The 16395-nt window shown below is 41.8% G+C and overlaps 2 protein-coding genes across 6 annotated transcripts in view; one reads left to right on the forward strand and one right to left on the reverse strand.

Annotated features, from left to right (window-relative positions):
- INTS14 (integrator complex subunit 14) overlaps nt 1-10645 on the reverse strand; it is a 44842-nt gene extending 34197 nt beyond the window's left edge. The window contains exons 1-4 of one of the 5 annotated variants that reach the window (XM_021672048.2): nt 10279-10566; nt 8816-8897; nt 6612-6895; nt 4927-5034 (exon numbers count right to left, since the gene is read on the reverse strand). In XM_021672048.2, the coding sequence (XP_021527723.1) occupies nt 4927-5034; nt 6612-6833 (330 nt within the window). In that variant the 5' untranslated portion in view covers nt 6834-6895; nt 8816-8897; nt 10279-10566. Of the gene's footprint in view, nt 1-4926; nt 5035-6611; nt 6896-8815; nt 8898-10278 lie in introns of those variants that run through there. The other 4 variants (XM_012454498.3, XM_012454501.2, XM_012454499.2 and 1 more) reach the window with 4 other exon arrangements.
- A 638-nt stretch (nt 10646-11283) lies between these two features.
- SLC24A1 (solute carrier family 24 member 1) overlaps nt 11284-16395 on the forward strand; it is a 46908-nt gene continuing 41796 nt past the window's right edge. Inside the window, exon 1 of the mRNA XM_064361458.1 lies at nt 11284-12032. The gene's annotated coding sequence lies outside the window, so the exon portion shown is untranslated. The remainder of the gene's footprint in view (nt 12033-16395) is intronic.

Here is a 16395-nt window from a genome sequence, read left to right on the forward strand (position 1 = left end):
TTCCACTGCACTCCAGCCTAGGTGAGAGTGAGACTCCATCTCAAAAAAACAAAAACAAAAAATTAGAACCCCATCTCTTAGATAAGGAGTTGGTACCTAACATACCAATGTCAAAAATGGAACGAGAATTCATTTCACATGTGTCCCTAAGAAGTACCAGCACAGTAGCCTGAACTTTGCCACTTTATTTTCAAAGATGATAATCTCTATGCCTGGTTGACACCTGCTTAAAATATGTATTTATAAAGGCTGTTTAACCAGAAATATACAAGATATTTAAAATGCATTCTTTTTTTTTTTTTCAGACAGCATCCCACTCTGTTGCCCAGGCTGCAGTGCAATGCTGCGATCTTGGCTCACTGCAACCTCTGCCTCCCGGGTTCAAGTGATTCTCCTGCCTCAGCCTCCCAAGTAGCTGGGATTACAGGTGCACGCCACCATGCCTGGCTAATTTTTGTATTTTTAGTAAAGATGGGGTTTCACCATGTTGGTCAGGCTGGTCTTGAACTCCTGACCTTGTGATCCACCTGGCTTGGCCTCCCAAAGTGCTGGGATTACAAGCGTGAGTCACCGCACCCGGCCTAAAATGCATTCTTAATCTACCTGTAATTTGAAAAAACCAATGGATAGTAATTGCAATATCATTTTCCTTTCCTTCATTGCTTCAGAATGATCCTGTGGTAGACAGACTTCCCATGCATCCTAGGGGAAGATTATTTTTCCTTTTCCTAGCCTAGTCCAGTAACTTGATAATGAAAGGCCAATGAGACAATATATTTTTTTTTTATGAGATGGAGTCTCACTCTGTCACCCAGGCTGGAGTGCAGAGGCGTGATCTCAGCTCACTGCAACTTCCACCTTTAAACAGGTTTCAGCGATTCTGCCTCAGCCTTCTGAGCAGCTGGGACTATAGGTGCGTGCCACCACGCCCAGCTAATTTTTGTATTTTTATTAGAAACAGGGTTTCGCCATATTGGCCAGGTTGGTCTCAAACTCCTGACCTCATGATCCACCCACACTGGCCTCCCAAAGTTTTGGGATTACAGGTATGAGCCACCATGCACAGCCCTTATGGCAGTATTAAGTGGTGGCACTTTGTGAAATATCAAGATTGGCACTTACCGATAAAGCCCAAGAATGCTTAATAGAGGTTTCGTAGAAGGACGTCATCTTTTGGCATGATAGTCAATTGACTACAAGGCAATTTCCTTTTCTAGTTACCAACAATTGCTATATAATGATTTACCTCCACCAGCTTTTAAAGATGCCATATGATAATGAAATATTTCATGTAATGTCAAAATGAAACAGGCTTTACTGAATAATAAGGACACAGTGCAGCTGTCTAAAACCTTGGTTGAGGCTGGGTGTGGTGGCTGACAGCTGTAATCCCAGCACTTCAGGAGGCCTAAGCCAGTGGGTCACTTGAGACCAGGAGTTCAAGACCAGCCTGGCAAACATGGCAAAACCCTGTCTACTGAAAATACAAAAATTAGCCAGGCATGGTGGTGCACTTCTGTAGGGCATGGTGGCGCACTATGGTAGTCCCAGCTACTCAGGTGGCTGAGGCATGAGAATTGCTAGAGCCTGGGAGGCACAGGTTACAGTGAGCCAAGATCACACCACTGCACTCCAGCCTGGGCGACAGAGCAAGACTGTTTCAAAAAAAAATAAAATAATAATTAAAAAACAAAACCTTGGCTTAAAAAATTCCACTTTTTTTTTTTTTGAGACAGAGTCTCGTGCTGTTGCCTAGGCTGGAGTGCAATGGTGCGTTCTCAGCTCACTGCAAACTCCACTTCCCAGGTCAAGTGATTCTCTTACCTCAGCCTCCTGAGTAGCTAGGATTACAGGTGCAGGCCACCATGCCTGGCTAATTTTTGTATTTTTAGTACAGATGGGGTTTCACTATGTTGGCCAGGCTGATCTCTAACTTCTGACCTCAGGTGATCCATCCACCTCAGCCTCCCAAAGTGCTGGGATTACAGGGGTGAGCCATAGTGCCTGGCCAAAAATTCCACATTTAAACAAGTTCGTTTTATAGTAACTGATTATAAAAACCAATAACCAATAACCACCACCTCTACTACAATATTTTTTTGTGTTTTGTTTTTTTTGGGATGAAGTTTCACTCTTGTTGCCCAGGCTGGAGTGCAATGGCATGATCTCAGCTCACCACAACCTCCGCCTCCTGGGTTCAAGTGATTCTCCTGCCTCAGCCTCCCAAGTAGCTAGGATTACAGGCATGCACCACCACGCCCAGCTAATTTTTATATTTTTAGTAGAGACGGATTCAGGCTTAGCCCCTTGCCCTCAGGTTACATACAAATACATCTCAAATTCAGATTCTTCCTTTATTCAAAAGAAGAAAATCATAAAAGTCAAATGTCTGCATGATGCACAAGGTCTGGTTCTTAATATTTCAGTTTCTCCCCTAAAACCAAAGAAGAAATAGCAAATGAAACTGTGCTACTTGCTAGCTTTCAGTTCAGAAGATACTGACAACAAAACTTCATTTATTCACTATATTGTTAGGAAATAAGATATTCTATATGCACAGATTTACCAAAATAGATAATGCCTAAAAGGGAAGATGCTATAATAAAAAGCTTTTTTATTTCTGAAAAGAAATTGATCAAAAGGCATTCATTGCCTTTTGATACTTTAGCAAGTATCCACTACATTCTATATAACAGGGTGGTTTTCACAATAAGAAAAAATGTTTTACTTGTTTTCTAAAGGTGAGTTCATTGAGATACAATTTACATGAAGTAAATTCACCCTTTTTAGTATACAGTTCTATGAGTTCTGACAGCTGTATTCAGTCATGTAACCACCCCCAAAACAAGATAAAGAACAGTTCCATCACGTCCCAGATTCCTTCCTGCTTGACTCCCAGACAACTACAATCTTATTTTTTTTTAAGACAGGGCCTCACTATGTTGACCAGGCTGGTCTTGAACTCCTGGGCTCAAGTGATCCTCCTGCCTTGGCCTCACAAAGTGGTAGGATTATAGGTGCAAGCCACCATGCCTGGCTACAATCTTTTTTTTTAATTATTAAAAAATAAATACTAGTGATAGTACTAAACTGAGGAATCCTATGTTTGACTCCATAAGGAAAAGTCACACACCAGGGTCCAGCAAACCATGGCCCACAGGCTAAATTTGGCCCTGTTTTTGTTAATAAAGTTTTATTTAAACACAGCCCTACCCATTCATTTACTAAACAGCTATGGCTGTTTTCGTGCTGTAACAGCAGAGTTGAGTAGTTGCCACAGACACCTACAAAGCCTAAAATATAAAAAAAAAGCTTGCAGACTCCTGTTGTAGACTATTATGATTTTTCTTTTAACAATGTTTCTGTATTTTTCCTTTAAAATATGCTACTACCTCTCAGAAGTATCTGTATAGAGCAAATTTCCAGTTGTCTTTTTCTGCTACTATTCTGCTCTGATTTGATGCTAATGTGGCCTACTGTGGAGTCTAAGTAAAGAGCAACAGATTTTATGGTTTGCTATGTTTTGTGGTTGTTTTTTTGTTTTTGTTTTTGTTTTGCTAGAATCTCTCTCTGTCGCCAGGCTGGAGTGCAGTGGCACGATCACGGCTCACTTGCAACCTCTGCCTCCTGGGTTCAAGTGATTCTCCTGCCTCAGTCTCCAGAGTAGCTGAGACTACAGGTGCGCACCATCATGCCCAGCTAATTTTTGTATTTTTAGTAGAGACAGGGTTTCACCATGTTGTACAGGATGGTCTTGATCTCTTAACCTTGTGATCCTCCTGCCTCAGCCTCCCAAAGTGCTGAGATTATACGCGTGAGCCACCATGCCCAGCCAGATTTTATGTTTTACACTCCTCACTTTTTAGACAACTCAGATGAGATGGTTAAACGTTTGCTGAATAAGGCTGGGCATAGTGGCTCACCCCTGTAATCCCAGCACTTTTGGAGAAGAGGTAGGTGGATCACCTGAGCCCAGGAGTTTGAGACCAGCCAGGGCAACATGGCAAAACCCCATCTCTACAAAAAAATGTAAAAAATTAGCCAGGTGTGATTGCATTTGCCTGTACTCTCTACTATTCAGGAGGCTGAAGTGGGAGAATCACCTGAGCCTGGGTAGTTGAAGCTGTAATGAGCCATGACAGCTCTACTGCACTCTAGCCTGGGCAACAAAGTAAGAAACTGTCTCAACAAAAAAACAAAACCACTGGGCCGGGCGTGGTGGCTCACGCCTGTAATCCCAGCACTTTGGGAGGCCGAGGTGGGTGGATCACGAGGAGAGATGGAGACCATCCTGGTCAACATGGTGAAACCCTGTCTCTACTAAAAATACAAAAAAATTAGCTGGGCATGGTGGCTCGTGCCTGTAATCACAGCTACTCAGGAGGCTGAGGCAGGAGAATTGCCTGAACCCAGGAGGCGGAGGCTGCGGTGAGCCAAGATCGTGCCATTGCACTCCAGCCTGGGTAACAAGAGCAAAACTCCGTCTCAAAAAAAAAAAAAAAACCAAAAAACAAAAACCAATAAACAAAACAAAAACAAAAACAAAAAAAGTCTGTTGAATAATTGCATAGAGATAATGAAGACAGGCTATATTATACTGATGTTTACAATTTTAACACTCAAAATTATAATGACCCCTTCCAGGGAGTATAGTTCTAAAATTTCACTCTGAGCCCTTTGTGTTTTATATAACAGTACTAGTTTGCAATAAGTCAATTTACTAGGAGGATGCTTTCCTTAAGGCATAATTTTGCTGCTTTCTGAACAGCTTAGTGTTGATTTAGTATCTTCTCTTAAGAAGATACCAAGTGTAAAATGTAGTTTGTAGAAATTACTATGCATGCTGTGTCAGAGCCTGAAGAAAACTGAAGCACCTCAGTGTTTAATGTTGTTAACTTAGGACAATGAAAAAGAATTGATCTTTACCTGGCAAGGAATTGCACCACCCCATTCTTGCTGAACGATATTGCAAACACCAACTAATGCAGACTCCAAGCAGGTTTTGTCATAATCATCCATATTACTTAGTGCTTCCTTATTGAATAAAAGATAAAATTGCTAGTTATTCTTTAGTTTTAATTAGTTATTAGAAAACAACATAAACTGTTCAAAATATGAATGTTACACAGGGGACACTGATGCATCTGAGAGCACCAAAGCACAGCTTCTTAAAGAAAAATGCCAGAACAGACTTTATCAACTATAATAGTTGAAAGAATTCCATTTATTCTATCCTCTTATCAGGTAAGAGTGAATAGTCCACCAAGTTTACATCTTTATAAGTGGACCTCAAAGGAAAAAATTAAAAGGAACTTTTAAACACATCATAAAAATAATAACAAAATCTATTGAATATTAACTATGTTCTAAATACCATCCTAGGCATTTTTATGCATTTAGCTATCACAATAAAACTATAAGGTACAGATTATTAACCGTATCTTTAAATGAATTAAGGTATAGAAAGATTAAATAATTTTCCCAGGTCCATGACTAAAGGTGGCAGAACCTGGATTTGTAAGTATGTAGTCTGACTTCAGGGCTCCTGGTCTAAAACATTACATCTTACTCCTTATATAGCAATTTTCTACATTTTAGAACTGCAGAACATCAGAAATCCTATTCATCTGTAAGAAAGTCAGCATATATACCAAAAGTTTAATATCCTTTTACAGGAAAAAAAAATTTTTTTAATTTTAAGTTAGTGTAATTTTTTTAAAAAAGCTTTTGAGTAGCTTAAAAAATCTGAGATAATAAAAGGAATTATTTAACAAAATCATATTACTTATATTAAAAAATTCAAACCATATTTATCCTGGATTTCTAAACCACCTAACAACTGTTAAACTGTTCAGTTTAATTCCACAAACACTTCTCTTTTTTTTTTTTTCCTTCTTTTTATTAAAAATAGAGATGGAGGTCTCATGTTGCCCAGGGTGATCTCAAACTCCTGGGCTCAAGGGATCCCCTCGCCTTGGCCTCCCAAAGTGCTGGAATTACAAGTGTGAGCTACCACACCTGGCCCACAAACACTTCTTGACTGCTTACTACAGGTAAGACACTGTGTTAGGCACTGCTGTAAATGTTACGATTTAGAGATGTTGTCAGAAAGTAAATTCTGACATAACACAGAAAACACCTTTGAAAGGTAATATCAATGGAGATTTAAAAATTATAATTTATTGGTATCAAAGCTACTTGTTGGAAAGGAAATAATAATTTTGAATTACTTTAGAACAAGATAGGGCTATTTTTTCATTTCCTCAAGTTTTATGGGAGAGTAGAAAAAAATTAAATGTTGAGCCCTAAAGACCCTAAATTTTAGGGAATCGAACACTACATCCTGAGATGCTCATTTTCCACAGAAAATTCCAGAAAACCAAGAGAAGAAAATAAGGGAACAACTCACAGCTCTAACTCATAGCTGTACCAAAGAAACAGTAGGCATAAGACCTACTGTTTGTGAACCCTTGTTGTTTAGCTACACATATGAAGTACTCAGAGACTTATTATTAAATAATGCCAAAGTTCTAAATGTTCAGTGCATTATGATACTGTTTTACTCCCAATAAATTTAGGCCCTGTACATATAATAATTTACTATTTTGTACCTGTAGGGTATTATAATCTCTCGTGAAGGGGACCATCAACTCCCAAAGTGATGAAAAAACCACAAGTGCTGTAAATTCAAGCTTGTAATTTGTGGCCATGTGTTCAAACAGCATTGTCAAACCATGGGCTGCTAGGTGCTTACGCTGGTATTCCTCGGACCCCTCAATAGACACAGGTCGGGTCATGGAAAGGGATACATCCATTACCACCACTGTCGGCATGATGAAAATGATCCCAGTGTTCCCAATCAGAATGCAAACAGACAGCTATAAACAGAGAAACGCTGCAGAAAATAAATAAGGTCTTATATGTCATGGAGAGAAAATATATTTTTCAGCATAACTTTAACTAATTTCCCAGAAATTAGCAAACGCAAACACCATTTAGATTAAGGTGAGGAAAAATATTTAGAGAACTCAGTGAGAGGGAAGTGGGCAGCTTAGTTCATTGTAAGGACCACTCTTAGAATCACCCATTAAGTGACCATAAATCAAGGATCATCTAAATAAATCTACTGGGAAAAGAAAAAACCCTGATATATTCAGGTAGCCCCTGATTTTCACACATTCGACTTTTATGCAACTTAATATAACTCCTGCATCACCTCTCTAACACTTAACTTACTGAAGAACATTTCTAGTTGTCATATGGTGGTGCTATTTGACAATCAACCATTGTTTTTTGGCACAGTCACAATCTTTTTGAGTATTAGTGCATGTGTTTAGTTATTTTGTTGCTTGGTGCTCTGGTTTTAGTACAATGAATGCCAAATATAAAAATGAAAGGGCTAGTAAAGTCATAAACCAAATTAGACAAATTGGAAATCATTAACCATAACAAAAGTAACAAACTATTAGCCACAGTAGTACTCATTGTACATAAACCGGCCAATGGTGCTTCAACTGTGAAGGAAAAGAACAAAATTAAAAAATATGTAAGGCCAGGCACAGTGGTTCACACCTGTAATACCAGTAGTTTGGGAGGCCAAGGTGGGCAGATCACTTGAGGTCAAGACCAGCCTGGCCAACATGGGGAAACTCCATCTCAACTAAAAATACAAAAATTAGCCAGGCGTGGTAGCAGGCACCTGTAGTCCTAGCTACTTGGGAGGCTGAGGCACAAATATCACTTGAACACAGAAGTCCAAAGTTTTAGTGAGCCGAGATCGTGCCACTGCACTCCAGCCTGTGTGACAGAGCAAGACTGTCTCAAAAAAAAAAAAAAAATTTATATAAAGCTGCAATTATCTCATGAAATTGTATAGAAAAGTCAAAATGTAGAAATGGAGTTATTCAAAATTATGGATTGAGAATTAGTATAAAGAAAATATTTTGGTGCTCAAAAATAAAGAAAAAAGTATACAGATACACAGACCTGCTCATGGGGATATAGCTTGCTGCTACTCTATTATAAAGCAAACTGTAGTCTACTGACATGATGAAATATCATATAGCTATAAATCAGTGACATATGTACTATAGATATCAGAAGTACTTATAGAAAGCGTTAGTAACTGAGAAAAGCAGGCCCCAGAACTGTATGTATACTGCTTACAACTTCATAAAAATCATAATGCATATATACAATTAGAGAAGATTAGGTGGATATAAATGGGTTAGAAATTTAATGTTCACATTTTCTTTTTTGGGATTCACTTGAAAACATTTAACAGTAGCCAGACTGCTTGTTTAAGGATAGTGCCCAACTGCACATGTGTTATATTCTAAAATTCCATTTGTAAGTAGGCTGTTTGGAACTCAGAATACACTGGTTCATGGAAATAATGTTTACAACTTAGGTTGTAAGCATAGGAGTAAAAGAAGAAACTGAAAGCTCCTGAAGGATGGTTCACTCAAGCAGTACAGGCCTGATTTAAAAAAAAAAAAAAAAAAAAAAAAAAAAAAAAAAAAAAGTAAGGTCCTGCACAATATTGGTTCAACTACTCTACATTAGACCATGACATAAAAGCTCACTAAGGGCAGGAATCATGCCAGATTTTGCCCATGATGTCTCCTCAAAACTTACCACAGTAACTGGCACATAGTAGGTGCCCAACAATTTGATAATAATTAATGAACTACCCCTAAATCACCAGATATACCATATATTATTTAGCAAAATACATTTTAAATGTTAACTCTGGACACCAGAAACATATTTCCTCTTCTCCTCATTCAAGCAGCAATATGGGGGACTCGCTCACCTCTGCCCAGCTCCTGTGGTAGTCCCATTCATGCAGGGAGGCCTTTTTACAATGAGGATCATGAGGAGCACTGCCCTCACCTCTTAGGAGAATGGGAGGAAATAGTTCACATAATAAGAATAACAGTTTTCAAATAAGAAAAAGCACTTTCAGCCGTGAAATCTGCTGCTGACAGAGACGACAGCTGGCAGTCTTGCCTTCTCTGAAGACACCTCTGGAGCTGGCTCTTTCTCCCAACTGATGCATTTTGTGTCTACTCTCAAATGCACCTCCTTAACAGTTACAAAGTCATAGGAAATCAGTTTAGTACTTAGGTTGGAGTAAAAGAGGGAACTGAAAGTTCCTGAAGGATGGTTCACTCAAGCAATCTAGGCTTGATTAGAAAAAGAAAAAGAAAAAGAAAAAGAAAAAAGGCTGGGCATGGTGACTCATGCCTGTACTCCCAGCACTTTGGGAGGCCAAGGCGGGCGGATCACCTGAGGTTAAGAGTTCGAGACCAGCCGGGCGCGGTGGCTCACACCTATAATCCCAGCACTTTGGAAGGCCGAGGCGGGTGGATCACGAGGTCAAGAGATCGAGACCATTCTCGTCAACATGGTGAAACCCCGTCTCTACTAAAAATACAAAAAAATTAGCTGGGCATGGTGGCGCGTGCCTGTAATCCCAGCTACTCAGGAGGCTGAGACAGGAGAATTGCTTGAACCCAGGAGGCGGAGGTTGCGGTGAGCCGAGATCGCGCCATTGCACTCCAGCCTGGGTAACAAGAGCGAAACTCAGTCTCAAAAAAAAAAAAAAAAAAAAAAAAGAGTTCGAGACCAGCCTGACGAATATGGTGAAACCCAGTCTCTACTAAAAATACAAATATTAGCCAGACGTGGTGGCGTGCGCCTGTAGTTCCAGCTACTTGGGAGGCTGAGACAGGAGAACTGCTTGAATCTGGGAGGCGGAGGTTGCAGTGAGCCGAGATTGTGCCACTACACTCCAGCCTAGGTGACAGTGCGAGACTCTGTCTCAAAAAAAAAAAAAAAAGTACATATAAAAATCCCTGCCCACCACAGTCTAGCGATTTTGTGAGAACGCTATGTATTCCTCACTTGGGTAGCTGCTGACCCCCGAAGTCTCCCACCCCCAACCCCTTCCCATGTGTACTGTTCGAACAACTAGGGTTCTCCTTTCTCAAGATCAGTCTGAGAAATAGGCCCTAGTCACCTATTTCGCCTGAATGCCAAGTGTCCATCAGCTAGAAGTTTATAATTTTTCGCTGAAGGTGATAATTAGCTCATTCATAAAGAACCGATTCTCAGCAGTCTCGCTCTCAAAGCAGGATTCCACCTGAATTTCTTAGGGCCCCACCTACTCTTTGGCTTTCCTGTCAGCCCCGCTAAGTCCCTCCCCAGTTCTCAGATACAACTTCATCGCTCAAAGTCCAGACTGGAAATCTCAACTGGGAGATGTATTTTTACCTTAAAAATCAGTCAAGAAAATATGAGATCTGGAAGTCTTTCATGGAAAGAGGGGGCAGAGGGGGACTTAGCAGAAGGCGAAATGGTGCAGTTTACGTGGAGCTAGGGACCCCGAGCCTCAGAGCGAGGGGAGGCCGGAAGCAGCGCCTAGGAACTGGTGCCTCAGAATCGGCGCAGGGCGGCCTCCAAGGTGGCGGGAAGGCCAGGTGCTGGCCCTGGGTTGTTCTTCCCCGCAACCCCTTCACCTGTAACCCCAATAGGCAACGAACGACAGCCCCGGGCCCTCGGCCTCCCCACTCACCCCGTGCCCATGGCCGGACACAGTCCGTCAGCATAAACTTTCCGTCCGTGCGCCACAGCCGGAACTATAGGGCCGCGCGACAGAAGGGAACCCGGCGCCGGCACTCTGCGCTGGGCGGGGCGGTCCTTGGCGAGCTTCAGGGTCGCCCAGGCAGGGTTTAGGCTCGACCCGGAGGGACGCTAGGGGGCGCGGCCTCTCTTCGCGGTGGCCAATCCGCGGCCACCCCTCTCCTCCCACAAATCCCCAACTTCGCTGAGTCCTGGCTGGTTCTGGGCTCCCCGCTCTGTCTCTCCGCATTCTCTGGCTCTTCCCAACCCTTCCTGCCCCACTGACCCATGGGCCTCACCTAGCCCGGTGGCTCTACGACCCCTTCATACTTTTGTCCCCTCACTCCCCTGGGCCCCGTCGGTGCACCAGCCCAACCCTTTCTGCTATTTGCCTGACACTCTTCAGCCCCCTCTCTCATATCCTCTGAACAGAATCCTCTTCCTACTCTTTTTAAACTACAGTTCCTGGCCGGCGCGGTGGCTCATGCCTGTAATTCCAGCACTTCGGGAGGCCAAGGCGGGAGGATTACTTCAGGTCAGGAGTTTGAGACCAACCAGGGCAACATGGTGAAACCCCACTCACTACTAAAATACAAAACTTAGTCGGGCGTGATGGCGGGCGCCTATAATCCTAGCTACTCTGGAGGCTGAGGCACGAGAATCTCGGGGAAAAAAGACCACGAAACTGTAATTCCTGGCTGAGGTGTGCTTTGTACATTTTTTTTTAGCTGACCTGAGCCCAATTTACCTCAAGACTTGGCCTCTTGGTCTCCTCAGCCCAAATGGTCACTTTTTTCCCTCATCACCTCTTTGAGGGAAGTAGAGGGCCTTAGTTCTCCTCACCCTGGACGAGGCGTGTGTGCTCAGATTTCCCTGTAAGGCAACGTGGGTTCTTGCCTGCCACTCTGGCCACCTGCTGTGTCCATTGTAGCCTGTGCCTCAGTGAGGTCCTTAAGAGGGCAAGAGGTGACTATTTTTCTAACCATGTAGGGAGCCAGGGAATACCAACTAGAGATGGGCTTGGATGGATGCCAGCAGGCCCCTGTGTAGTTATGGTTCAAAGAACAATGTGAAACCACACAGGTTACAAAGTGAGTACAGAAAGGCCTCTAGAAGGCTGCAGGCATTTGCCTTTTTCTTTCAGCTGATGGGATGGGGCGAGATTAGAGGATGGGACGAGGAAGGTGGATACTTTGAACTGAACAGACAAGTCTATCTGACTTCTCACAGCTTGTTCTGTGGGAGTGTGGATCCAATTGCTTGTTGTTTTTTCCTGTCCCTGGGAATATCCTTGCCAGCATTAGGGCCCTGCACACTGCCCTATTTGCTTCAAAACTTCTTTCCCCAACCTGGCTGACCTCACCATGTCAAGACCTAGTTATGCTTGAGCAGGCATTGGGCTCCAGGTAAGTAAGGTTGCGGCCTGATAACTTGGTCATAATTTATAATATTTCCCTATTTGGAGGGATGTGGCCAAGAATGTGTGGATAAGCAAGTGTCTAGTTACCCCTAATGTGACAATGACTTAGCCATAGGGTTACTGTCCTCCTGGTAATTCTGGCTCAGTTGCAGTTTGATTCATTACTTTACCCAACCCTAAAGTTTATTAGTTCGCTGATGGATGATCAAATCTGGTGATCTAGTTCTTCTGAATAACAGGCTTTCGGGAGACTTGGAAAGCAAAAAATCAATATATTAAATTGATGATAAAAGGCAGAACTACCAGGAGGACTGTGTTACTTAGGGCAACTAGTGGTTTTTTTTTTTTTTTAACCTCCTTAAAAAAATTTGTAGTGGAATCCCATTACAAATCAGAAGGTTGTTCAGTGAATATAACATCAGAGAACATCATCACAAGGTCAGAGGTCTTAAAGGGGATGTCTTTCAAGCCATAGCTGGCTGATGAATTTCTTTTCCCAACTCAAGTGACCCTCAGCATTTGCATGTTTCCACACACACATTAAAGGAAATCAATAAACAGTTGACTTTGCATAATCTCTCATCCCGTTTATTTTTTCCTGCCTTGAAACAGTGGACTGCTGTCACAAAGGCTTTGAAAGGCAGTGTTGGGTCCCCAGTCTGATGGAGTGAAGGTTAATGACAGAAAAACCACACCTCTCACAGGGGCTAGGTACTGAGGCTCAAAGGGAAGTCTAGATATCTAAATCTCCTAGAGCATGTGTTTAACATGCAGATTCCTAGGACTTGCCAAGTGAAATGGAAATAGAATTTCATGACTTGGTACTTGAGAATCTTTGTTGATAAGTGGGTGATTTTTTTTGGGGGGGTGACAAGGTCTCTGTCCCCTAGGCTGTAGTGTAGTGGCATGGTCATGGTTTATTGCAGCCTCACCTTCCTGAGTTTAAGCAATCCCCCCCCCAACATCAATCTCCTGAGTACCTGGGACTACAGGCATGTGCCACCATGCCTGGCTAATTTTTAAATTTTTTGTAGAGATGGGGTTCTGTGTTCCCAGACTGGTCTCAAACCCCTGAGTTCAAGGGATCCTCCCTCTTTGGCCTCCCAAAGTGCCAAATCAACTGGCCCCAAGGTGATTTTTCATCTACAAAGATAAGGGGTAAGGAATGAGTAAGTGAAGAAAAGGCCGAGAGAGGTGGGAAAGGCAGTGGGTCTACTTCTCTTTTCCATTCTTCCCTCCCTTCTCACACTCCCAGGATGTCCTTTGCCCTGCATTTCCCTTCCTGCCCCTCTAGTCTGGAGACTGTTCACTCCCAAATCATACTTCCAAGTTCCAGCCCCTTCCTCTCATCATTCCCCCTCCCTATTTCACTATTTTCACCAAAGCAGAAGTCAAAAAATATCATAAATATGACCCTTCTCTCTTCTTTTTTTTTTTTTTTTTTTTTTTTTTGAGACAGAGTTTCACTCTTGTTACCCAGGCTGGAGTGCAATGACGCGATCTCGGCTCAATGCAACCTCTGCCTCCTGGGTTCAGGCAATTCTTCCTGCCTCAGCCTCCTGAATAGCTGGGATTACAGGCACGTGCCACCATGCCCAGCTAATTTTTTGTATTTTTTAGTAGAGACGGGGTTTCACCATGTTGACCAGGATGGTCTTGATCTCTTGACCTCGTAATCCACCCGCCTCGGCCTCCCGACCCTTCCCTCTTCTGAAAAAAAAATTATTATGGAAATTTTCAAACATAGACAAAGATATGGGGATTAGGATAATAAATCCCCATGTGCCCTTCACCCAGTTTCTGCTCTCAATGCAATCCTTATCTCATTTCATGTATACCCCCACCGACTTCTCCCCAACATATTCTTTTGATGGAGATCCCAGATAGCATAACATTTTATCCATGAATATCTCTGTATCTTTAAGAGAACTTAAAAATATATAATTACAATACCATTATCAAATTTAACATAATTAACAATCCCTAATATCAAATATCTAATCAGCTTTCAAATAGTCAGTTGTGTCATAAATATCGTTAAGTTTTACTTTTTTACACTTTGGTTGTTTGAATCAGGATCCAAGTAAGATCCAGATATTGAAATCTGTTGATATATCTCAGAAAGTCTCTTTTAATCCATAGGTTTCTCCCTCATGTCTCTTTTCCCTTGCAATGTATTTGGAAAACTGTGTTCCCTCTCCTTTTAAAATTGCTCTCAATCCTCTTTCGGTTTTTTCCAGAGCATTTGAGAAAACCACAAAGCTTCTCTCTGTTTTAAATAATGAAAGACTCACTGAACAAAGGAAAGCTTTTACACATTTCCAATTCCAATTAACTTTGCCTCTGCTCTGAAAATAGGGTGAGCTTTATCCACTGCTGGATCCCCTAGGGTCTGGCATGTGATGGTGGATGTATATTTGTGGAAAAAAGACAGGAGGGTAGTAAGAGAGGTTATTGGAAAAAAAGTCAAAGGAGAAAGCAGAGAAAACTTGGTAAATACTACATTTCTCTAAGACAGTAGGAAGGAACTTCTTTATTCCATACACTCTTCCCTCTGAAAAGTGCTAGTTTAGGAGGCTGAGGCAAGAAAATTGCTTGAGCCCAGGTGTTTGAGACCAGCCTGGGCAACACAGCAAGACTTTGACTCTACAAAAATTAAAATTAGCCAGGTGTGGTGGTGTGCACCTGTAATCCTATCTACTCAGGAGGCTGAGGCAGGAAGATTGTTTGAGTCCAAGAGTTCAAGGCTGCAGTGAGCTATGATTGTGTCACTGCACTCCAACCTGGGCAACAGAGCAAGATCTTATCTCTAAAAACAAACAAACAAATGAAATGGTATAAAGTCTAAATTTTTACAGGCCCCTCATGATCTGGGTGCTGACTTATCTTGCCAAGCTAACCACTTACCTTCTTAAAATCTTGGTGGCATCTTTAAATGAAAAAGAAGAGAAAGCCAAATAAAACTAGTTTTTTAAAAATTATAAAAGTATTTGTGAGGCCAGGAGGCCAGGCATGGTGGCTCACGCCTGTAATCCTAGTGCTTTGGGAGGCGGAGGTGGGCGGATCACTTGAGGTCAGGAGTTTGAGACAAGCCTGACCAACATGGTGAAATCCCGCCTCTACTAAAAATACAAAAATTAGCCGGGTGTCGTGGTGGGCACCTGTAGTCCCAGCTGCTCAGGAGGCTGAGGCATGAGAATCACTTGAACCTGGGAGGCAGAGGTTGCAGTGAGCCGAGATTGCGCCACTGCACTCCAGCCTGGGTGACAGAGCAAGACCCTGTCTCAAATAAAAAAAAAAAAAACGTAATTTGTGTCTGTGGAGAAAAATTCAAAGTTTATTTTAATTTATTTTTATTTACTTATTTATTTTTACTAGAGACAGGGTCTTGCAATGTTGCCCAGGATGGTCTTGAACTCCTGGTCTCAAGCAACCCTCCCTTGTCAGCCTCCCAAAGTGCTGGGATTACAGGAGTGCACCACTGCATCAGGCAAAATTCAAAGTTTTGCAATAGTAGATACAGTGAAAAATAAGCATTTGCTTTCTTAGAAGCAACCATACATATCTCCCTGCCTCAAGTATGATTCTAGCCACTGGGCTGGAGAAGTGAAATATCAGAGTTGTTGTTTGATTTTATTCGTTTTATATCTGTTAGTGACAGAAGTACAGCCATTCTTACATATGCTTTGCAAAATTGCCAGTACATATGTATGTATATATATGTATGTATATACATATTATATAACATATATAATACTGTCTACTAATGCAGCAATGTTATATGTACTATTCTGCATCTTGCTTTTATTAGTATTGATTTATTAATATATCTTGGGCATGAACTCCATTCCTTTTAACTATTGTATATAATTGACTTGTAAAGATGTGCCATTATAATTTTTGTAGTAAGTTTTCTATTGACATTTAGATTTCAGTTTTTGCTACTACAAGCAAAGCTAAAAAGGGCCTGGTAGACTAATATAGGCGGTTTTTGTCTAACCGAGGTGGGAAGCCACTGGAAATTCTGGCATATAGGAGGGACATGATCTGATTTACAGTTTAACAAGGTCACTTGGGCTGCTCTACCCGATTTATACATCCTCACCGGGATCTTCCTTGGCACTGGGTGTTATTTAAATTTCTTACTCTTTGTCAGCTTATAGAAAAAAAAAAGATATCTTGCTCTGCCTGAATCATCATTCCTTTGTAAAGTCAGATTTAACACAGGAGTTTTACTTAGTGGGCTGTTTCTCTTACTTAGTGGGGGGGTTGTGAATCATGCTGGGGCCGTGTGGTTTCCTGCTTCACCGCACTGAAGTCCTCTGAAATAACCTCTCTGACCTTTTCTC

This window comes from Aotus nancymaae, unplaced genomic scaffold (assembly GCF_030222135.1).
Source record: "Aotus nancymaae isolate 86718 unplaced genomic scaffold, 86718_ANA_hifiasm-v0.15.2.pri h1tg000041l, whole genome shotgun sequence".
In the NCBI taxonomy this organism is placed as follows: domain Eukaryota; kingdom Metazoa; phylum Chordata; class Mammalia; order Primates; family Aotidae; genus Aotus; species Aotus nancymaae.